The sequence below is a fragment of the Grus americana genome, chromosome 2 (assembly GCF_028858705.1).
Source record: "Grus americana isolate bGruAme1 chromosome 2, bGruAme1.mat, whole genome shotgun sequence".
NCBI lineage: Eukaryota > Metazoa > Chordata > Aves > Gruiformes > Gruidae > Grus > Grus americana.
Window position 1 is genome coordinate 97,653,027 of NC_072853.1, and position 23,779 is coordinate 97,676,805.

The window sequence follows — 23,779 nt, forward strand, 5'->3', positions numbered from 1 at the left end:
TTTTCCCCCACCTGCTTCCAAAAAGCGACGATAAGCCCGCAGATTGTCATTTCTATTGCTTACACAGCAGTGCTTCGCAGCGGCGTCCCGAGGGAAGGCCGCGTGCCTCCCCGTGCCGTTGTGCAAGCTTTCCTGCCGCCTGCCCCATGCTGCCCTTGGCAGGGCCGAGGGGAGTCCTGGGGGGAGCCTATTGTTACGTCGGGCGCAGGGAAGGTAAGTTGCGTCCCCGGGGACAGAACACCGCCAGAACCGGCGTGGCGCCGCGGGAAGAGGGGAGAAGGCGGAGGAGTGTGTACCCGACAGCGCCGCCGGGGCTTGCCCCGGAGCGACCCTCTGGCTGCCGGCGCGGCCCAAGCCCGTCACGGACCTCTGCCCTCTGCTCCCAGCCTTGGAGCCCGCCCCGAGCCGCGCTCGTTTGACGGACCGGTGGTGGGTTTGTTTTCCCGCTGCCCTTCGCGGGTCCCGGCAGCTCAGCGACGGGTTTTCCCGCGCGGCCGGCCCGGCCCTGCCCGCGGGGGGGGGTGGGGGCGCCGGCCGTAACGCACCTCTGTCTCCCCCCCCCCGGCCCCTCCCGCTTCCCTTGAGCGGGCGGTGCCCGGGCGCGCGGGTGTTGCCGGGTGGTCCAGCTCTTGTGACGCAGCCCGCGCAGTTCAGTGACGCGCGGCCGCCCGGGCGGGCGCTGTGTGGTTGGTCGACCGGAGGGGGGAGGGGTGCAGCGGCTCGGCCGCGAGCGAGCAGGCGGGCGGGCAGGACGGGGCCGGCCGGCGCCGGAGAGCGCGAGCGAGAAGCGGGCGAAGGGCGCGCGCGGGAGCGCAGAGAGACGTGAGAGGGAGCGCGCGCGCCCGCCTGCCCCGTAAGAGAGCACGAAGGAAGGAGCGAGCGCGCGCGCGGGAGGTGGCGCGGCGGGGAGGGGCAGGCCGCGGAGTCCCCGCGTCAGGCCGCGCGGCGCGTGGCGGGCGGGAGCGGTGAGGAGGCCGGGCCGGGCCCATCCCTGTGGAGACGGTGACAGCACAGCGCGGGGGAGTGCGGCCGGGCCGCAGCGGAGGAGCGCGGCCGCACGAGGCGGCCGGCGGCGGGGGCCGGGCCCGGCTCGCGCGCGGCGGGGCCGGGGCAGAGGTGGGGGGGGAAGGGGAGCAGCAGAGGGGCCGGATCCCATCATGGCCTCGGGCGGCGGCGGCGGGGTCGGCGGCGGCGGCAAGATCCGGACCCGGCGGTACCACCTGGGCGCCGTGAAGCCTCCCTACGTGAGGAGCAAGCAGGTGAGGCGCGGCGGCGGGAGGCTGCGGGTCACCCCGGGCGGGCGGGAGTGGGGCCCCTTTCCCTCTGCCTCCCTCTTCTCCCCCGGCGCCCCCTCAGCGGCGGGAGGCGGCCTCGCGCGGCGGAGCCGCCCCTTTCCTTCTTTCCCCCCTCCCTGTCTCCACGTGCGAGACTTTGGGCCGGGGTTTCCCGGCGGAACGACCCGGGGGGGTGGGGGAGCAGGGTTTCCCGCCGGGGCCGCGGGGATTGTGGGATTTCCGGGCGCTCGCCCCGCTCCGCCGGCAGCCCCGGCCCGCGGGGGGATCCTTGCCTCCCTTTTGTCTCCCGCCGGGCTGGGGCAGATGCCCCTGCTCGGCAGGGAGTAAAGGCGGGAGAAGGAGGCGGCTAGGAAGGGGTAGGTGCTCCGTCCCCCGCCCTGCACCTCGCAGCCCCGCGGCTGGGGTGGGCTGGGCCCCCCTCCGCGGGGTGGTCGTTTTGTCTCCGGGCCGTCCGATTCCTTAACGACCCTGGGGCGAACACCAGAAAGAATAATGTGGGCTTGCTGTCTGCAGGCACCCGTCTCAGAATGAGCCCCCCCCCCCGGTTAAAATGATGCTGAGTTACCAAGCGTAGTTACTTTTCAGATTTACACGCATTCCTTCTGATATTTGCCTTTCTTGACAAGTTTCAAATTGCAAATGAGTTTGTGAGGGTGCTATGCAGTTAGGCAGCTTCGATTGTTTTTTTTTGTAGGATGCTGCATGCAGAACTCTCGGGTCTGCATCTGGTAGTTTCTTCAGTCTCTTGCCTGTGCCTAAATGTGCTGATGCAGTGCAAGTGAAATGTAATTCATAAGGCATTTGTTCTCCTTTGTATTATAGGATAGAGTAGATGGATAACAAAAAACAGTTTGTAAACCGCGACACAAAAATCCCGTGCCATTTAGAGTGGCTGGAGGGAAAGAAGCAGAGATCTTTTCCGATTACTGCTTGCTAAGAAATTTCAAGATGCCCAGAGACAGTGCTCTGGAAATACACGTGGAAGGCATATATGAACCTGAAGTTGACTGTTTGGCCAAAACCTTTACATTATTAAATCGGTAACATAAGCTAGGGGATTGAATATTATATGCAAAATTGCGGGAGTATTATGCAAGAGTTGTTGCTCAATTTGTTTTTATTATTTGGGAAGTGCTATATATACTTAGTCTTTTATATAGTACACTGATCAGCAGCGTTGTCCTTGCAAAGCGAGCATAATAACGCTTCATACAAAGGATCACTGCACTTAGAGAACAAATATTGAAAGCTCTTATGTGAATGATAGAATAATGTTGAAATTGCCGTGTTGCATGTGTTGATACTATGCAGATAACTGAAACCTTACACCTTAATTTAAAATAATTAGCGTAGATGGCTTTCTGATTCTTCTATTGTCTGTTATCTCTGTGCGTTTTCCAGTAGGTTTATTTAAACAATGTGCCAAAGCAAACACGTGCTTGGGGATATCTGTGAGATTCTGCCCAGAGAATGGATGCTGCAAATCAAATACATAGATCAGATTAACAGTAATATATTGGGGAAAAAAATTGTAATGATTAAATAAATAGGCAAACTGATAGATGTCAGACGTGCATTTGTTATAGTGGATAGCTTTTTAACCCTATGCAGCTTGCTAACTTGCATTACATAAAAAGATGAGCTCTGGGTAGATAGCTAACTTAAATTGGAATGAATTGACAGGTATTCCTATTTTCAATATAATGTCCACTCCGCAGAAGTATTCTGTGTTTTAGTGTTAATTGTGTCTCTCAGTAATGAGTTTGGGAAGACATCAAAGTACTCAGTGCAACCTTGACATGAGGTTATGCCTCTGATTCTGATCCCCCTCTCCCCTAACTATTATCAGTAAGTAAGTTCATAGAAATACTTTAATAGAACTGTTCTAGGTGCTCGTAGTCAAAACTGCGGTCCTGAAAACCCGCAGTCTCTTACCGTCAAGCTCTGAAGGTGCCTAAGCACTGTATGCAGTATAGCTAATAGCTTTAAAATTCCTAAGATATCTGAATTTTTTTCCACTTGTATGAGGATGATTAGTCTGATGCCTCACTCATGATTGTCTGCTTTCTGGCTGTTGTTATTTTGCCATAGTCTCCTGGGGAGTTCAGTCAGGTGAGAATTCTCCGATCACGCCCAACATGAGCTGCAGAGTCAGTCTTCTATAAAGTACAGCGTCAGCTTTAGAAGACAGTTGGAAGAGGAGGTGCTGCTGCTGCTTTTTAATGACTATTAGCTAAAGCATTTGTTCAGAGTGTGGTAGACCCTGCTTCAGATTCCTCTTTTTGCCTCGAGGGATCAACCTACATCTTCCACTTTTGGGCAAATATCCCAGTTGCCAAGCTGCGTGTTGTCTTCAGCTCTCCTGGCTGAAGCCGTGTTACTATCCAGAAAAAGAACGCATGATTCACTGAGCCAGAAAGAGGATGTATAAGAAGATGTTGCCCTCCAAGACTGGAGACATGCAGGCTCTGATCCTTGATTTCAGAAGTTATGTGTTTTACGTTCCTTGGAACAAACAAGCAAAGTTTAATATTTCCTGCCCTTTTCTCCCCAAGTGCCTGATCATTAAACTTTAGAGCCGTACTTCATTATGTTTGTGTGTGTGGTTTTGTTTTTTTTGTTTTTTTGTTTTTTTTTTTAAGATCTAGAGCCTTTTTTAAAAACCAGTCTCAAATAGGAGAGGTGAACAGATGCTACCTGGAAGACTCCTACTTGCAGCTTGCGTATTGGCCTGGAAGATGGGGATATGGGTATAGATTCCCCCACTAGTGAAGGAACTAAACTGTGGTATTTTCCCTTCTGAGCTACCATCCTGCATTATAGAAAGTGCACTGTCAGCAGCTCTATTATTAAACAAACCCAGAAACAAAAAGTAGCAGCACTGCTAAGTAAAGATGGTATGGAATCACCCACCCCAAGGTTTGTGGGGTGGGAATCACATCTCAGAAAGAAAAGAGTTTTTTGAAGGTTGGGCGTTCTGGCAGTAGAATTGAGAAGTCCCTCCCCATTGACTCTGCTTTCCTAGTGACAAAATGTTGATGGCTCCATGCTGAACACGTTGACTTTAGATTATGCTGTGCTTAGCATGCTACCTGTTTACTCAGCCATCTCATGCTGAAGTATTCAGCCTCCTTCTGTACGGCGTAAGGAGCTTAGGCACTTGGGTTAAAATTACAGCTTCTTTGAGAGCTAAACACATGCAGACGAGGGAGCTGTTGTGTCCAACATCTGGGTTTCATCTTCTGGATGTGGCCCCAGTGCTTCTAAATGCTGGTTTGTCCTAGTCATTTAGGTAATGATTTGAATTACTAGTCTGGATGTGTTAATGGGATGACTGTTTACATTGTTGACTTACTAAACATCTTCTACTATAGTATCTGTATGTTCCTATTGTTAATTTCATGTTTAGTTTTGCACTTTTGTGCGTAGGTGTGTGTGTGCGCACTGGTTTACCCTGGAATAGTGCCATTCTCATCCAGGTAACATAGATTTCAAAGATTCTAAATGTGACTTACAGGAGAAGAGACTAAAATAACTTTTTTGGTTATTTTTTATTTGATAATTAACTGTTCAAATCAAAGTCTCAGAACTTTGACTCTCCTGAACTTTTAAACTCATACAAGCAGTTTTAAGCATGAGAAAAAACAATTATCTGAAAAGTCTGTATGACCTTCCCATAAACCTGTATGTTTATGTTAAGCTTCAGCTTAGAGCTGTTTGATATTAGAGATAATATTTGTAGATTGAAACTTCTGCTGGGGAGCAACATGGTTTTTGTTTTTTTCTTATATGTGTACGTGTCAGTGCATATTTATAATGTAGATGTGCTACACTGATATACAAGAAAACAGTTCAAAGATGTTTTCCTTGATGAAACCAGCGTAAGTTTCTGCATGTTTGTAGTTGGGTTTGTGCTGATGTAGTTAGGATGTTACTTGAAAGAGGGGACCAGGCAGCCACTGAAAGGCATATTTGCTAGTCCTGGTCATGAAAGCCCCCCTGGATTGGCAAGTTTCACAAAGTCATTTGAGACATCATGTAAGATCCTTCCCAGACGGGATAGCTACAGGATCGGGAACTTAAACTATATGCAGCAATGTCTAAATCATTACATTATCACCTGCTACTGCCTTGAAGGTAGGCCAATTGTAAACTATTGTTTGATGTATGCATGGGATTTTCTTGGTGGGTAGTGACTGCAGGCAACAGACAGAAGGAATCTTATAAACCTCCAGGTTTCTTTTGGGAGGAAATTTTGAAACTGTCATGCTAAAGATGTCCTAGAGTATTGTAGCGAGTAATGTAAACTAGGTAATGTTTCATAAACCTGAAGCAGAAAAGTATTAATGAAAAAAAAAAAATCTTTATTAAGAATGGCCATAGGGACCTACACAAGTATAATTGTATTGGTTTAACTCCTATCAATGGGATTGCACCTTGAAACATGCTTAGGTGGTTGTATTTATATTTGTATGCATATCTCTGCTTGTTTTGATTTAGTAGTAGGCTAGCACATTGAGCTAAGATGAATAGATTTGAAGAAACATTGAATATTTATTTGAAGATTTGTTTTAAAAGAATGGGCTAGTAGTTAACATCAGAGGTTTTTGTCTCTCTCCCAGCAATATCAACTTGTATTAGCAAAACAGGTGTTTAAATGTGGTACTTGGCTTTCCACTGCTACTGTAAACAAAAATGTATCCTAATTGGGAAGAACTTTTTAAACTGAGATATTGACAGTTTTCTCTCATTTGGGCTAACAGTACTGTCAGTGGTACAACAAATTGTAGATGATGATTGCTATAGCATTTTATTAATATTTTGGGGTTTGTCTTTCAAAGTGTTGTCATGACAGCCTTGGAGGCAGTGAAGTATTGGAGAAAAACAATATTAGTGAACAGTATCTTAGGAGGAAAAAAACCCCAAATGAAATAATTGACCGTGTTAGCTGGGACACTGCAAATTGCCTTTGGTTGCTGGCAACACATCACTTCCTCTGAGTTATTTATTCCTCCAGTCAGTAATTAGAACCGGTGCTTGCTCCCCTGCCATGGAGGAACTGAGCTGCTGCTGATTCTAAGGACTGTGAGAGGACACAGTTCAAAATCTCTTTTACATGCCTAAAACGGTTTGGGCAGAGCTATTTTGGATCGGTGCAGATGTGGGCTACCATAGCATCACGTAACAAATTCATAACGCAGTGGGATGACTGGCTCAACGGACATGGGGCAAGCAGTGGATGCTGTTTCCTCGGACTTTACCAAGGCCCTTAGCATGGTCGCCCATGCTATCCCTGTGTCCAGTTGATGAAATATGGACTTGTCAGGTGGACTGTCAAGTGGTTGGAAAATCAGCGGGACCTCAAATGGTTTTGATCAGCAGTACAAAGTTCGAGTGGCAGCCAGTTGCCAACAGAGGCTCTCAGGGCTTGATATTGGGGCTGATACTGTTAGATGTCTTTATTAACAACCTGGGATGAAGGAATGTCATGCATCCTCAACAGGTTCCCAGATGATACCAAACCTGGGGAAACATCAGCTGTATCATATGATGAAGGATAGGGCTGCCATTGAGGGATCTCAACAGAAATGGGCTGCCAGGAACCTCACAACATTTGATAAAGGCAAAAGTCCCTCATCTGGGACAAAACAACCCCACCCGCCTGCTGGACAGCACATTGAACCTGAGTCAATAGCATGCCCTTGAGGTGAAGAAGGCCGAACTGTATACTGGACAGTATTAGTAAGAATGTGGGAAGTATGTTGAGGGAGGTGGTTTTTCCCCCTCTATTGAGCACTTCTAGGACTGCATCAGGAGTGCTGCATCCAGTTTTGGCCTTTACAGTACAAAAAAACCATGGTGACTTACTGGAGTGAGTCTAATTGAGGGCTACCAAAATGATTAGGAGGCTGAGGCACATGGCTGAGAAGAGCAAGTACCTAATGAGAGTATAGAGAAGGTGTAGCAAGGCTCTTCTAGTAGGTTCATAGCAATAGGAAAAAGACAATGGACTCAAGTTGCAAAAATGGGAATTCTGATTTTGTATTAGGAAACATCTTTTAACTGAGGATAGCTAACATTATTGGAAGAACTGCCCGGAGAGGTCTCCATCCCTGGAGATGCTCAAAACCCAGGTGGACACAGTCGTGGGTGACCTGTTGTTCTTGACCGTTCTCTGAGCAGGTGGTTGGAGTAGGTGATCTCTGGGTGCCGTACAGTCTCTGTGTGCACACAGTTCTGTCAGTGCTGCTGTTGGACCACAGAGCATGCACAGACATGTGATTTCAGCGTAAATGTCAGTGTTACTCTAGGTTGGTAATCCTTTTGTTGGTCCATCCTCTAATTCTGTCTTCAGGGCTATGCTGTTTTTTGAGGGAAGAAATAATGCCTTCATCTCACTGTTGTGTTTTATCTAGAGTAAATTGCAAGGTTGCTCTCAAGAAGAGAATAGCTAAGAGGCTTTTCTGTAGGGTTGCTGTTTTCTAGACCATTTTTTAAAAATGTCTTTGGTTTTTTAGTGGTAGGTCATGTGATATGCTTTTCCATTTTTCTGCTGTTAAATTGCAAAAGCTCCAGGTTATTTTGCTGTCTTTTTAATGTTCTGCGTACTCCAGTGACGAGTGGCGCTCCTTAGGGGTCGGTACTGGGACCAGCGCTGTTAAACATCTTTGGTGACATGGACAGTGGGATCAAGTGCACCCTCAGCGACTTTGCCAGTGACACCAAGCTGTGTGGTGCAGTCGACATGCTGGAGGGAAGGGATGCCATCCAGAGGGACCTTGACAGGCTGGAGAGGTGGGCCTGTGCAAACCGCATGAAGTTCAACAAGGCCAAGTGCAAGGTCCTGCACGTGGGTCTGGGCAATCCAAAGCACAAATACAGGCTGGGTGGGGAATGGATTGAGAGCAGCCCCGAGGAGAAGGACTTGGGGGTGATGATAGATGAGAAGCTCAACATGACTCAGCAATGTGCGCTTGCAGCCCAGAAAGCCAACCGTGTCCTGGGCTGCATCAAAAGAAGTGTGACCAGCAGGTCAAGGGAGGTGATCCTGCCCCCCTACTCAGCTCTTGGGAGACCCCACCTGGAGTACTGCGTCCAGCTCTGGGTTTCCCAGTACAAGACAGACATGGAGCTGTGGGAGTGAGTCCAGAAGAAGGCCACGAAGATGATCAGAGGGCTGGAGTTGGGATTGTTCAGCCTGGAGAAGAGAAGGCTCTGGGGAGACCTTCCAGTCTATAGCAACCTATAGCAGCCTTCCAGTACCTGAAGGAGGTCTACACAAAAGCTGAAGAGATACAAGGGCATGTAGTGATAGGAGGAGGGGTAATGGCCTTAAGCTGAAGGAGAGTAGATCTAGAGGAGATGTTAGGAAGAAATTCTTTACTGTGAGGGTGGTGAGGCACTGGAACAGGTTGCCCAGAGAGGTTGTGGATGCCCCCTCCCTGGAAGTGTTCAAGGCCAGGTTGGATGGGGCTTTGGGCAACGTGGTCTAGTGGAGGGTGTCCCTGCCCGCAGCAGGGCGGTTGGAACTAGATGATCTTTGAGGTCCCTTCGAACCCAAACCATTCGATGATTCTGATAATCAATCCAGTATTTATTGTGTAGCTATTCTACATCTACAATATGTTGAATAGCGATATTTATACAGCCATGAGAGAAGGGGAGGAGATGTTCCTCAGTATACGTTTCTTGTTATGTACTACTGAGACCATATAATGAAAACTCTCCTCTCTGCTTTTTGTAACGTACAGTACGTCCTCAATGTTGAAGAATTATTAAATGCCCACAATATTTTTTTAATGAAGAATTCTAGCCATTAGGCAGATATTTTTTATTACTTTTCAGGGTATTAAATTACTTACCTATGCAGTTTCATGAAGAACTGCCCTAAATTTGGATGTATTTCTTATTTTCCCTTGTACAGATCTCTCGTGCCAGGTATCTTCCCTTCTTGCTACCACATTCCATATTTTATATTATTTGTATTTATAGTGCTGCTTAAAAGTCTTGACTTGCTTTCTCCTTATGCTTAAACAGGTCTTATCTGCCTGTAATAACTGTCTAATTGAAGGTACAATTTAAATACACCTTTTAAGCCAAAGAGACTTTAGTTTTGCTAACAGTTGAGCCACTTGAAGGTAGTGTTATTCACAGCTACTTATCACCACCTCTGGTGGGAGATTGTTATACCCCCAGCCTCGTTGGTGGAAGGACAGGGTAAGTACTCTCTAAACCCCTTTAAGCCAAGTCAATTGGGCCATCTTAAAGTTGAGTGAAGGCAAGTAGGAACTAGCTTGTTTGACTTTGCCTGAAGCATAAGTAGTTTTGCAACTTGCTGATACAGTATTTGTCATTGTGGTATTCTAGATTACTGTACAAAAATACTTATTAATTAAAAGATCTTCTCTTAACACTGAGATTTGTTTTTCTTTGGGTTTTTTTGCAGAGTTTACAAATACATTCCCCTTCTTTTGACAAGAAAATACTTTAAATGTTTTTTCTCTTGTCTAGGAAATGCGACAGCACTAATATTTCCGAGGGGGGAGTTTCCTTTGAGTTTCTATAACTCATCTCATAATTGCATGTTGCATTTAATTACAGTGCCTTTGTGTGTGTTTGGCTTGGTTGTTACCACCATGTTTTTTAAAATAAGCATAAGTTCATCTTTACATTCACCTTTGCTGAGAAGAAATGTGTATGCCAACACATGGACACTAACATGCACTGAAGTCCTACAGCTACCATTTTAGTACACACGTTAGCTTTGAGAATACTGGTGGCAGTAGAAAATTGTCGTCTTGCTGAGGTTGTTTATTATTGTCTCCACAGCTCTGCTGTTGGAAAGAGTTGTGTGAGAGTGTCCTGGAAAGCTGGCTGACTTTGCTTTTAGTTATGATTGTGTTTTGAATCAAACTCTTTTTTTGAAGCAGATGAGTCTCACGACTGCTTCTCTTACTAGAGCTCAAGGTCTGGTGACCTCCAAGACTAAAGTAAACCAAGCAAAGAGTTAAGCTATTCAACTGGTGTTTTCTTTGGTACTGGATTACAGGTCTAGTGAGGCACTGAAATATTTACAATAACAAAATATTAAATTAGTGATGGAAAAACTATACCAGTATGTGCAAACCTGTAAAATAGGTGCATTTGTAGTTAAGTCATCCTGAGCTAAGCAGATGTAAACAAGGTTTAAACTGGTTTAAATGTAGTCGTATTAGGGAATTACCATGGTGCAACTAGATGCATGTTAAATTTAGCTATAACAGTACACCTGTTCTAATGTTAGCCCCTAGTATTTATTAAACTTACTTTACAGAGTTGTAGAATATATACAGATTTGTAGATGCCATTACCTTCAATCACTAAAAAAATAATCTCTATGTGCAATGGCAATTTTTCCTGTTACTGGTAAGAAAACAGTGTTTGGAGATATTGGTTATGTATTTGTGAGATGCTCTTGGTTCTGTCAGTTGAGCTGTGATGAAAAATTGCAGCCAGAAAGACACTGCTGCCCCTTATGACTGAAGATTACTGCCCTGCAGCAGAGGTGAGCCTACCTTGGCTTTACAGTTTCAGAATACTACCTTAAAACGCCAAAGAATATAACAATAGCCACTGCTGCAACTATACCAGCTGTGCCTGAGAGTCAGTGTTTTAGTTTCTCCTAGGCACCAATTCTTATATTTTAAAATCTAGTCAGGAAGTGTATGCAGCAGGGTTAAATGTGCCCTGTTTAGAGTAATTATAGGTTCTGCTGGTTTAGGTGAGTTGTGAGGTTTAACCTTTATATGCTAGACAATGTCTATGTATGTCACTTAAATAGTAGGAAGACTTTGAGTTTGCTAAAGTAATCAGATGATCACAGAGAATAACTAGAGATGATTCTTTGGTTACTTCATTTTAACTTACGCGTTCAAGTTTGTGAATGAGATAACATATCGAATGTGCAACAGGATCGATGTGTTACATTTTGCAAAACCACTAGCACGTCGTATTGTCAGCTCAGTTTGTAGATCAGCATGGATAGAAAAGGTATTTCAGAGAGAGCATGAGAGTACTTTGCTATCTTTTGCTAACACCACTTTTAATTTAAAAATGTAATTCCAGTCTTCTTGTTTGAAGATTGTGATTTACTCTGGAGTGGCAGGAATTAAATTTTGTACCCGTAAGTACTTCATTTTGTGAAATATGCTTCAAGTTACCTATAAAGCTGTGTCCGCACTAGAAAGCGTTGGACACAGGGATGGGCATTGGCAAGCCATGAGTTGCCCTTGAATGGCATTTAACCATTGCTTCAGGAGTTGTTGCAGATTTTGGCCTGCCGTCGCTTGTGTTTTACATCCATAACGAGTTCTCGCTACTGGGTGCCACAGATTAGTCTGTGATACCACGTTTGTGAGTGCTTTTAGGGAAAGTGGCACTGAAAATGTTTAACTCATTGCTAAGAGTCTAGTATATTAGAGGAGGAAGCAAATTTGTGGTATGAGGTATGATACCTTGAAAGTCTTTGTGTGCATAAACTTCTTATTTACTGTAAATGCAGGAAAGAGGAAGAATTTGCCATTTCTATTATCAGTTATGTTTGGTGATGTTGAAATACTGTAATGAATTGGGTCTTCGTGTAGAGAGAATACCTATAAGATAGACAATTTTATGCCTAAAACATGTATTTAAATCCTAAATATAAAATATATGTTATGGTACTGTGCCAAACTGATAACTTGTACTAATGGCCTTGTAAAGACCATCTGGTGCTATGGGAAAGGTATTTCTTGATCATGCTAATTTTGAAAACTTTAAACTTCTTGTCTGTGTGGTTATGTCAGTTTGTTATCCTGATGCCATGGGGTTTTTAGCTATTGTTGTACTTGTTAGGTAAAAATAATAGGTTTAGACTACAGGATTCCCTTACAGGAAAAGAAAAAGAATCCAAGCAGCATTTCAATTAATGTAATTCTACATACTGTTTATGAAACTTAGCTGCAGGCACACTGCATAAGTGTGGCAGTCTTTCAATAAAAAAAATATTAATTGTACTTAGAGTCCCTAGATAAGAATTAACTCCTTTAAAACTGCTTGCAAAGCTGTAAGTGAAAGTAGTCTCCTTAGTCTTACATTTTTTTGGTTTTGATGCTGATAGATTTCTGTCTCAAAGCATAACATAGTACGTATACTCAGTGATTTACAGCACCCAGTGCTGATTGCTGCGGAGGATTAACTAGTGCCGAATGTAGCGCTTCTACAAGGAAGGAAGGTGCCTTGTACTTTGTGCCCTCTTTTGTAATGTTGTCACAGTTTCAACTAAAAGTGTGGACAAAACCTGAGATAAAACCATTCAGCGTCGCAAGGATTTAACGTAGTGGGGTAGACACAGATTCATCTATCAGTGCGTATGCTGGCTTTTTGCAGTCAGATGGAAGTGATAATGACGGGTACAGATGTGCAAGCAGTGCCAAAATGTAAACCGGCACCTGAATTTCCCTGGGATGTTTATTCTAAAGCTAACTCGACTCAGGAAAGTAAGGCTCACTTCAAGCAATAAGAAGGAAATACACTGGCATATGGAATCATAATCCCTTCATGATTTTTAGAAATAAATCTGAACTAGACCACTTGCCTTAAACAAAATTGTTGTTTTTCAAATGTTACATAATTAATGACATTCCTGTAACATATTGTTCATATTAAGTCATAAGTTTTATTGTCTTTTTTTTCTAAATGAAATACCAATCTCTGCTGTCCTACATCCAAACTGAAACCACTCCCAAAATAGCAAAAGCAGAGTTAGTTTAAGCCAGTCTGAGTCTGTGCCGCTGCAAGAGACAATCATGTCATGTTTCCATTTCTATTCCTGCTTTTGCATCAGCACCCGTGCAGCCGTGCGGTGAGCTGGACTAGTGACCTGATGCCCCTGAGGGTTAGTCCTCACCGTCACAGTCTGTAGACGAATTTTTGTCTGGATCTATTTGATAGAGCCGTGATAGAATTTGTCACTTGGCTGCGTGTGTGTATGTGCTAGCGGCAGCAAAAGGGAAGGGTGAGGAGAAAGGGACAATCTCCTCAGTGGCAGCGTGGGCACAGGATGGTTAAAAGAATGGAGTTTTGTTTCTTCTTCCTCTCATCCTGGCTGCCTGATCTAGCTCGCTCTCTTGGGCCAGTTCTGGTGCACTGAGCCAGTTGAACTCATTAGTCCAGCAGAGAAACATGTACTTTTTGCCAGATTAATGAATTCAACTAGTACGGAGAGTAGCCTGCTATGCGCCAGAGCTGGCATGAAGTACCCGTGGGGGATGGAGAGAGCACAAAAATTACTTTTTCATGGTTGGAATTGGTTAGATGGATCTGCTCTGTCTCGGTGAACTTCCCCATTAGGTGCAGGTTTTCTTTTTGAGGACTTACTGATTCGTATGTTTTAATAACTTGAACTTTGAAATGGGAAGCAAAGAAATCTCTGAGAGGCCTGGAGGTAAAATCCTGATGCATTTCAGAGGTGTGCATACAGTGAAGTGGAAATTAGCTCTTTTATCCAGTTGTGTAATTTGCATCTCTGACAAATTCATGTTAGTGTATGACCTTTATAGAGTTTTATGTAATTTTTTTTTAGTACATCCTGTGTTGTATAGTGGGATTTACTTAATCGTCTCAGACTGAAATAAACTCAATTACAAAAATAGATGTTTTTCAGTAATGCATGATTGCTGAGTACTCCTGCCAGCACTTACACCCCCCTATGCTATGCGAAAGACCCTTACGAGCTGGGAAAACTGTCCAATTCCATAAATATTTTTGGCAAAGAAATAGCCTGCTTTTAAGTTTGGAAGTCGAACTGTGACCATAACCTATTAATTTTTTCTTTCTTTATATAAATCCTTTGAAGAAATGGTATTTTAAAGTAGTAAATTATGACACCTCTTTGTTTACTGGTTAGTATTTCCATCTATATGTATCTTTTGCTTAGAGTTGCATCTCAAGGCAATATGCCTTGAGTAACTGTAACTGTAGTTACTGTTGCTGTGGTGTTTGTATACATAGACTTGGATATACCTAGTGGAGCTGCAGACACTTAGGATGATGCACAGAATTAGAAAAACTGTTGTAAATATCTATTCCTAAGCTACTGGATCTTTTCAGTGGGTTTTTTTGTTTTGTTTTGTTCTGCTTTCCTGCTGATATTTTAGGATGAGAGTAGAGCATTAGTGCATTTAAGATGAACAGACAGCTGTTGGTACCAATAGCAGCTCTCAAACTGCTGAAATCAGTCAGTGAAGGGCTAAAACACATTCACTGACTAAAATGCTGCTACGTGCAGTCGAGATTGCCCCGTGGTGGCATCTGTCCTTTCACAATACTAAGTTTTGTGCCTCTGTGACCTGTAGAAATGAGGAGTTACGAGCATTAAAGCTGCGTGCCAGCGCCGCTTCCTCCACTCCCAACTTGGGAACCAGAAGATTTTTTGTGCAGTAGCGTGTTCAGTGTAGCTGTAGGTGTTTAGGATAGGGACTAGTACGTCATCATGGCATGAGGGGATTTGGATCTGAGCAGTCCACTCTGATTTTGCTGGAGGAATAAGGCTGTTAGAGTTGTCTTGAGCCATGTCTTTTTGTATTTCACCTCTGAAGATCTGTTTGCATCAAGGAGATGTGCGGTATCCTTGTCAGCCTTCTAGAAGGATTAATGGTGCCTGTGGGGAGATGGTAGCGCCAGGGAACCTGGGCTGGACAAAGTACAGAGCTGGTGGCAGAGGAGCCGTAGAGGGAGAGTGCTCTGCTGCTGACAGGGTGGGCTTGCGTGGCATGTGCACAGAAAGGGTGTCCAAAGACATGTGCTGAAGTTGAAGAATAAGAAAATTAAAAGTTAGGGTAAGATTAAAATAAGAATAAGAAAACTGAAAGGGTAAGATTAAAATGACAGCTTTAAAGACAGTCTAAGGCATGAGAATTTGTTGAAATATCTTGGCAACAATACGGAATGTGCATGTTTAAAAGTGTAGTTGGTCAGTGGTACCTTAACTGCCTGACTTGCACAGGAATCCAACCATGGTGCTTTATTGATTGGCTTTTAGCTGTGATGCCATAAGGAAATTTTCTTTTTTTTTTTGTTTTTTCTTTTTCTCTCTGTGTGTGCGAATGGGCATACCTGGGGTGTGTGGCTTACTTTTAGGGGGGAGATGGGGGGTTTTTTTAGCAAGATCTGTGTTTGATGATGGCTCATAATGCCTGCATAGTTCTTTCACAGTGCCTTTAATCAATATTTTCATTTTGCAGACACAAAATGGAGGTGCATTTCTGTGTATTTTGCTTTTCCTTGCTTTGTCACTAAGCCAGCAGTATTCTGGAGCATAAAACCATGCTTCTTATCTTCCCCTGTGCCTAAGCCAGATGGAGCAGGCTATTTAGTATTTGCCTACAGTACGGCTGTGCTGAGGCGAGTCCCAGCTCCTGGATTGGTTTGGGAAGTTACCCTGTGTTACCCAGCTTAGTCTTAAAGTGCTGATGATGTGGAGAATGCTAGCCAGGCTGCCATATGCAAGAAAGGGTCAAACCAGTCTGGTTTTAGATATGGATGGTAAAATGTCATCTTGGTTAATTATTAGTCTAGCTAGATTCTCCAGTTACTCATTTGGATTACTAATGATTGGGCGTTTACTCTTCTGGATGCCTACGACTTCTTCCGTCTTGAGTCTCAGGTGGCTTTTGGTCCTGGGAGGATTTCTTCAGCAAGAGAATCATACAGGCCTATTTTATGGCCAGTAATATCTATTCTCTGATGAGAAACTCTTGCAATACTGAATGCAGTAGCGCTTAGCTTTTTGGAAAGAGCATTGCCTTGGATGCATTTTGTGTCCTGACCATTTGCTCATTTTGGCAAATTTTAACTCCTTTGTGTTTCTGATATGCTTTTATTCATAGCAGCAAAATATTTACCCCCCAAAAATGGGAGAGTACGTCACAGGGAAAGGTGGAAATGAGGGGCTGGGGATAGAGTAGGGACTGCCTCGTTGCTGGTACCATGCACTGAACCGTTTGTCAGCTCTGGTATTACATGCAGTTAGTAGTTTTTGTTGGAAAGTTGAGGCTTAGTATTTTTGTAGAATAGCAGCAACATCCTGAGCATGGCATATTTGTGTGCATCTTAGTGTGGTAATTGTGATGGATGTGTTTATTACGCTGTATTCTGACTGGTTTAAACTGTCCCTAGATATTCTGTCTTTGTGCAAGCACAAGATTAAATTACAGATCATTATGAAAAATGTCAAATTGTAAATTAAGACAACTTTCTGTGAAAAGGCTTTTTGTTTTTTACCTTCTCCTCCTCCTCTTTCCCAACCTCATCTTAACTCCAGATTTAAGGGTATCTAATTTGTGTATAACTCCTGTAAGTTGATATTTGCATTATTGTGTGTTAAAGGCTTGAATAAGTGATATGTGCTTCTTTTTTCGTTTGTGTGCTAAATTTTTTAAGAAAGTTGAATTTGACAGAGGTCTTGTTTCAGAATAGACTGTAACTATTACATGTTCAAAGAATATTCAATTTTCTACACTTGAATAATAATTTTGACTAGAAAATTGTGTTGCCTAAACCTGGAAAAATATCAAAGTACCTTGCCAGAGCCTTTGGTACATGTGTTAGCAGCCAACAATGGAGTTCAACAAAAACTGTTTAACTCTTGTTACTTTTCAGTTTCCAAAGGGTTGAAATTGCTGAGTTAGCTTTCACGTTTGCTTGCAGCTCGCAGAGTTTTTAGCAGCTGGTTCTGTGGCTGCAGTCAGTGTAAGAGGGAGGGAGCTCCATGCTGCAAGCGATCTGCTGCGTGGGGTTGAGATTTGACAGGAAAGTGTGTTGAAATTTTGAGGGCTTGATGGGGAACAAGTGAGTGCCTGGACCAAAATGGTAAAAAATATTTCTTGAATGTAAAATTGGTAAATATAAAAATGGAAATGGCTTTTATGTATTCAGTAATTGCAGTATGTTAAGGTTTGGAGATGCAAAACTTTAACATACCATGAAATGAAATTTGATCAAAATGTATCTATTTAACAGTCCTGTAGTGAGACATCTGTTACTCAACTACACATGTTTCTTTCAGGATTTCTTTCAGGATACCCTGACTGTTCAGAGCATAGCAGTGGTTTTTTGATACACATTGTTACTGCAGTTCAGCATTAGAAAAATTAGAAATATTTAAGTTCACTGATTTTAGCAGCTATTGTGGTCATCACTATCACTGTAGATAATTGGTGAGCTTCTGTTTTTGATTGTTTTTCAAGTGAAGGCATTAAGAGGAGGAGTCCTCAAAAAAAGCATGTACATCAGGATTTAGAAGTAGAATTTTCTGATGACTGTGTGACTTGACAAGCCTCTGGTGAGCTTGGGCTGAAATTTCAGAATTTTGAACATTGCCAAGGTCACTGGTAAGTGCAGAAACTGATAGGTTAGTAGTAAATCAGTATTAGGTGAATTTTTTCATCATGCATGTCCCAGCAGTACAGAGATCCTATGTCAAGGATCAACCCCCTCTATCTTATTCTTGTCCTAAATATTTGCTCTCTGATGTCTGCCTCCAAGGTCTGTGCAAGGTTGCATCCCAGTGTATGCTGTTCGCTGTGGTTCTGTAATTAACAAGTGTTTTTTCTTTTAAGCAGGGAATCATTAGCAGAGTGACGGAATCGGTGAAAAACATTGTACCAGGATGGTTACAGAAGTATTTCAATAAAAGTGAAGATGAATGTGTAGATACAAATGAATCTACAAACCAGGAAGAGAACCCAGTAAACTATCACCATGATTATGCAAATGAAGATACCATAATGATTGATGGGAGAGTCACGCCTGAATCAGCAAGAATTAATTTAGAAGGTATGTGAAAAATGATTGAGTATTCTGGCCATCTGTATTTATTCACAGATTTCTAGTTTTGAATCTAAATTTCTAAGGGAAGCTGGGAGGAGCATTTTGACAGAATTAAAAAAAACAACACAACAACAAAACACAACCAAAAAAACCCCCACACAAAACAAACCTAAAAAACCAAACACACACCACCACACACCCCCAACAACTGTCTAAACTGTCAACATAATAGCAAAACATACAGGAGGTTGTCTTACAGCTCTTGGAAGTCATCAGTTAACTTCAGGTAGTCAATTAGCCAGGTGCAAAATATTGATAATTTTCATTTGCAAGTGTACTGGCTTACATTTTCTTTTTAAAAGGTCTGAAATGAAAGTCTATCTAATTGCCTGAGGTAATAAAAACATTAATTTTTGTTGTCCTCAAAACACAAGACCAGATGCTAGAATGCCAGAGGAAAATTCCTTCTCATGTCCTATTTTTTTTTTCCTGCCTTGGGCTTCTTCAGTCAATTTAGGAGGTTCCTTGTTAGTTTAATGGAGAACTGGGGAACTTGGTTTATGACATTATTCTTTTTGAAATATGTGGTAAGATTTAAGGTGTGTGCATGGCTAGTGTGGGGTCTTTGAAAACCTATTTGGACCCTTGACAAAGAAGTTTGCAAACTCTTTACCATATAAAAGATTAATCTGTGTTTTGTATCGATGCCTCTCACTGTTTCTGTAGTTCTCCTTTGTAAATTTGCCTGTGCTTTCATTTGAGTTTCTCTTAAATTAGCAGTTTTGTGGAACTTAATTTTTAATAAGGAGAGAAGTTTTGTCTGAGTCCATGTACATAACCATCTGTGTGGAAAGTCAGTTGCTTCTGTTGTTGGCAGAATGAAAAATAATGAGGAAATACCTTTGTTACCAATGTAATCTAATTGTAAATAAGGAGCTTTATTGCTTTCTGTGTAGCTGTAGCTTGAGAACAAGTTTGGATAAAGGAATAGAGAAGGTCTTCATGAATGAGGAACACATGTTAGCTTTCCTGAAGAACTGTGTGAAAGGACCTTTCAGTAAGAACAGCTGCACAGCAAACTTTCTAGCTCCAAGAAATCAGCAGATGGACACCCTAGAACTTTTAGTAGCTTGCATTGCAGTCTGTGTTGTTGTAGACCAATCTTTCTTGCTGTAGTTATTAATAAGATTTTAAAAATTATTGTTACTATTATAATTTTAGAAAGCCTGTTTCTTCAGCCCTGAGGTACCAATGTGCTAGAGCCTGTATTCCTTTGCTTGGCCAGCCTTCAGCCTGATAACGCTTTCTTTATCTCAAACTAGACAGTCATAAAAATCTGTAAGTTCTTTGGAGAACTAATTACTAGTAGTGCAGTGGTTACGAAGCTTGAACTAGCTAGTTTAAGCTTCAGTGCAAACATCAAGAGGATAGTGACTCAAAATCATGTTCATACCCAGAAATCCCAGGAGAGACTGTGGACTTACATGGATATCAGGCAAGATAGCCATTAATAGCTATTCCATTCATGTGGCAAGTGGGAGCTGTGAGACCACCTCTTGCAGGACACTGGCAGCGTTTACAGACCCTTTGGTTCATGAGGAAAAAATGCCCATCTTGCAGCTTTGGCCATGATGCTTGTCCTTTGTGCCAAAATCTCAAAAGTTAATGGATAGGAGATAATGTTTTGCCTGTAGCATGACCTGATATGGTAGAATTTGGGAGGGGAGGTGATGACACCAAAATAGACAAAACCCCACAAAATCTCTGCAAATACACGTTTTCATGTTATGTATTCATATTAACATCATCTTTGTTACAAGATTATATAAATTGCAGAGTTGTCTGTAATTTGCCATGTAATCTCAACTTTTGGAAAGCTCATTGCAAGCTTTATCTGCAGAAGGAATTTATATGTTTGATTTAGTGAAAGACCCAGTGTTAGAGCACTTGAGCATGGGGTCAGAATTTGGTGTTGTAAAACCTCATTGTTAACTACTTCTTAATGCAACATTAATACTTAGTATTGCAAGCAGTGTTGTTGTAATCAGACAGATGAAACCCTATCTGGGTGAGGAAGAAGTTAAATTCGGCTTATCTATTTTTGTGTGTAGAACTTGGCAATAGCATGACTGTTGATAGAGAACAGGTTTTGGCTTCTGTGAGCTTGCCTATAGGAAAGCTAACAGTCTCCCTGTTCTTGTTTAGAACCATCCACAAGTAGATCTGCATTGAACTTCTCAGATGTGTTAACAAGGCCCTCTCTTCATCGGAGCCATTTGAACTGTACCATGTTGGATTCCACAGTACCGCATTGCCAGCCCTCTACATCTTCTTCACTTGGCATCGGCAGTCCTGGACTGTCTCTTGTAAAAGAAATAAAAGATTCTACCTCTCAACATGATGATGATAACATCTCAACAACCAGTGGCTTCTCCTCTAGAGCGTCTGATAAAGGTAGCTTTCATGTTCTCTAATCGATGTTTTGGTAACATGAAGTACTTTGCATTCTTCAATATCACCTTAGTAAATTAAAGTAAGTGAATGTCAGCTTTGGATGTTAGAATTAAATTTAATTTTTAGTGTTTTAGAAGTATATAATCCTGTCACCTTTTTAATATAACCATGCTTTGGAATACATTTATGAGACTCTGATGTTACAAAGAGTCAGTGCTGATAAACACACTTCTAGCTAGGTTACCTGTAAATCTCGAACTGGGATAGTAAGAACTGAAGATGACTTGCTGTAGCTTGACAGCTAGGTTGATTGCCTGGAAGGAAGAGTGACTCGGAATATCTAACTGACAGCTAGTTAAATGTGGTTAAATACAGGTGACAAATAGCAACACAAGATTTTGTTGGTTTGTTTTTTTTTTTTTTTATTTTTTTCCCCATGTTTTCACCAGGAGTCAATAAAGGAACTATTCTGAGTGAACAGGTTTTGGATTGGTTTTTTGGCCTTTCTTGGTAGAAAGTATCAATTGTCAATACTGCCATGTCTTTTGCTGAACTCTTAAGGAATGTACACCATTTTAAAGTAAAAAAAAAAAAAAACCAAAACATTGTATTGATGTAGATGGGGACCTCGGTGATCTCACTGAGAAAGGGGAAACAGCAGGCTTGCAGCTTTTTCTAGTCCCCCATATAAATGGGGATTGAGGCATGCTCAGCAAGTTCTCTGGAGAACATATTTTTACAATTCAGAGTAGATGTTGCCAGGCTTTAGCAACGTAACCTGAGTTTACTAGAGCTTTCTGATGTATCTCCATAAAACATACATGGAAAATAGGTCATTAACTGTTAGTTCAGCCTTCGGGGAATTTTTCAGGTATAAAACCTGTGGCAATTCTGACCTATGCTGGCCTCCAACCCTTTCCCACCAGAGGAAAAACTTGGTGTCATTATAGATGCACCAGTGTTTATGCAGTTCCCTTTTATTTTACCATGAAAGCAGAAAAAAAAAAATGCTCTGCATTGGAAGCATACTATTAACTTGTTGTGCATGCTTTTGAAAAGTTACTGACAGGTATCGTATTTGCAGTTCTGTGAACAGATTTCAGGTCCAGAGTTGATGCTTGGTTTTCATGCCATATGTGAAATTGATTTGTTTTAAGAACTCTGTAGGTTAGAGTGCTGGAAAAATGAGTGTTAAGGGACTTTTCCATTCTGTAAGACTTATTCTTCTGCATTAAAGAACTGTGGAGTTAGTGTGATCTTTAATATTAAAAATTCTCTATGTACAAAAGGCATTTACATATAGCATGTATCATTTTGGCAGATATCACAGTTTCAAAAAATACTTCAGCACCACTGCTCTGGTCCACAGAGGCTGAAAGATCTCATTCCCTCTCACAGCCACCTGCAGCTAGCTCTAAAAAACCTGCATTCAATTTATCTGCTTTTGGATCTCCCTCTCCTGTAAGTACTGCACAGTATTGAATTTAATCATTTTGAATGTGTAGCCATTTTACTAACCACTCATCAAAATCTTTCTGTAGTCACTTGGAAACACTTCTGTCTTTAAGACAAGCCAGTTTGGGGATTCTCCATTTTACCCTGGAAAGACTACTTACGGTGGTGCAGCTGCAGCAGCAAGGGAGACAAAAGCACAAATCACTCCTTATCAGGTATGAGAATAGTAGTGCAGCGTGAGAGAAAATGTAACCGAAATATAGAAGGGGTAGCGCTGCCCAAAGAACTGTGAGCAGGGAGCTGAAAATGTGGCAACAGTTCCTATTCTGCCCTCTCAACTTACAGGAGTAGAAAAGAACAATTTCTGTTTAAATTCTTTTTTAACAGTTTGTGTAGAAATACTTGTCATAATGCACAAGAATGACAGCAGCACGTCAGGTTCTGGCTAGTTGTTTGTAGTTGGGAATTCCTCTGTTGTTAAGTCTTTCAGAAAATTCCATTGAAGTGCCATTGTCTGCCTCTGACTGTATTATGTTAAAATAACATGTAAATAAAAACAATGATGGCATAACTTTGAAAACTTGTGTTTATAGTAGCAAAAGTTACCTGCCTGATACTTGTCTGTAGGTCTCACACAAGCATGCCTACGCTCATGTTGTGAATATATTGTGTAAAACTCTCCACTCTTTACTATAGTGGTATCTAAAAGGCAACTTTGCTGATCCTTTGCTCTTATGTTGCCTAGAGGGAGGCATACATTCCTAAATGCAATCTCAAGATAAACAATTAAATGCTGTCTATTTTAATATCATTCAAATAGTTTATGAAAAAGAGTTACTTGCCCCTAAGAGTTCTTAGTGCTCTAAAATGAACCAGCAAATTAAAACTGCTGACAACTCTCAGTAGCTACAGTTGAATCTAAAAGGAAGTCAATAAATCTGGTTCAGCTGGAATGTGTTTAAATCAAAATGACCGTTATTAAAAAAAAAAAAAAATCCAAAGTCAAAAGGAACTTTATTTAAGGAACTGGAAATAAGAGTTCGCTGGACCTATTCTGGCAGTCCCTTTCTACCCTGGAACAAGGAGATCTACAAGTTCCTGACTTGGGGGAAACCTTGAAAACTTGTGGTTTGTACTGACTTGGTGTTAAGTCAAACTTCAGAACACTCAAAACTTCCTGTAAGTTAGGAGCCCTTTTTGGTCAGCTCTTTCTATTTTTTACAAAATAAATGTGGGTTATGCTGAAAAGAGGAACAAAAATACCAGGCTTTTAAAGGAGAGACTAGCTTGTTTGTTTCTGCATGCTGTGGATGACAGGGAGTCTCGCTTGTGTTTTTTACATGCTGTGTGGTCTGCTTCCTGTCTTCACAGAGCAGCGTGGTAAACATGATGTGGTTACATGAGGAGTTTAACATAATTTTAAAAAAATAGTCACACCGAAAGAAGTTTTTTTGAATTATATTCAAAGTTCCATGGTGCAAATAAAACAGTTTACATTTTCAATGAAATACTTTTAGAACCGTTACAGTTAAAATAAGATCTTTATCTTTTTAAACAGAGTAAAAAGATCTGCAGCCAACTGTAATCTTGGGGGAAGGGAGGAAACAAGAGAAGTAAAACGAGAAATGCCTGATCATGATTGTATACATTGGTTTTAAGATGGTACACTTACACCATCATGAAACTCTGAGATCTGTTTTGTTACTGCAAGTACTTTCTGCAGCACA

General features: G+C 42.2%; 1 protein-coding gene across 6 annotated transcripts in view; it reads left to right on the forward strand.

Annotated features, from left to right (window-relative positions):
* Window positions 1–1,118: 1,118 nt before the first annotated feature.
* Window positions 1,119–23,779, forward strand: part of NUP153 (nucleoporin 153) — a 46,908-nt gene continuing 24,247 nt past the window's right edge. For 5 of the 6 annotated variants that reach the window (XM_054815436.1, XM_054815439.1, XM_054815441.1 and 2 more), the window contains exons 1-5: window positions 1,124–1,259; window positions 17,933–18,149; window positions 20,349–20,597; window positions 21,919–22,058; window positions 22,139–22,267. In XM_054815436.1, the coding sequence (XP_054671411.1) occupies window positions 1,158–1,259; window positions 17,933–18,149; window positions 20,349–20,597; window positions 21,919–22,058; window positions 22,139–22,267 (837 nt within the window). In that variant the 5' untranslated portion in view covers window positions 1,124–1,157. Of the gene's footprint in view, window positions 1,260–17,932; window positions 18,150–20,348; window positions 20,598–21,918; window positions 22,059–22,138; window positions 22,268–23,779 lie in introns of all 6 variants that reach the window. The other variant, XM_054815437.1, reaches the window with a different exon arrangement.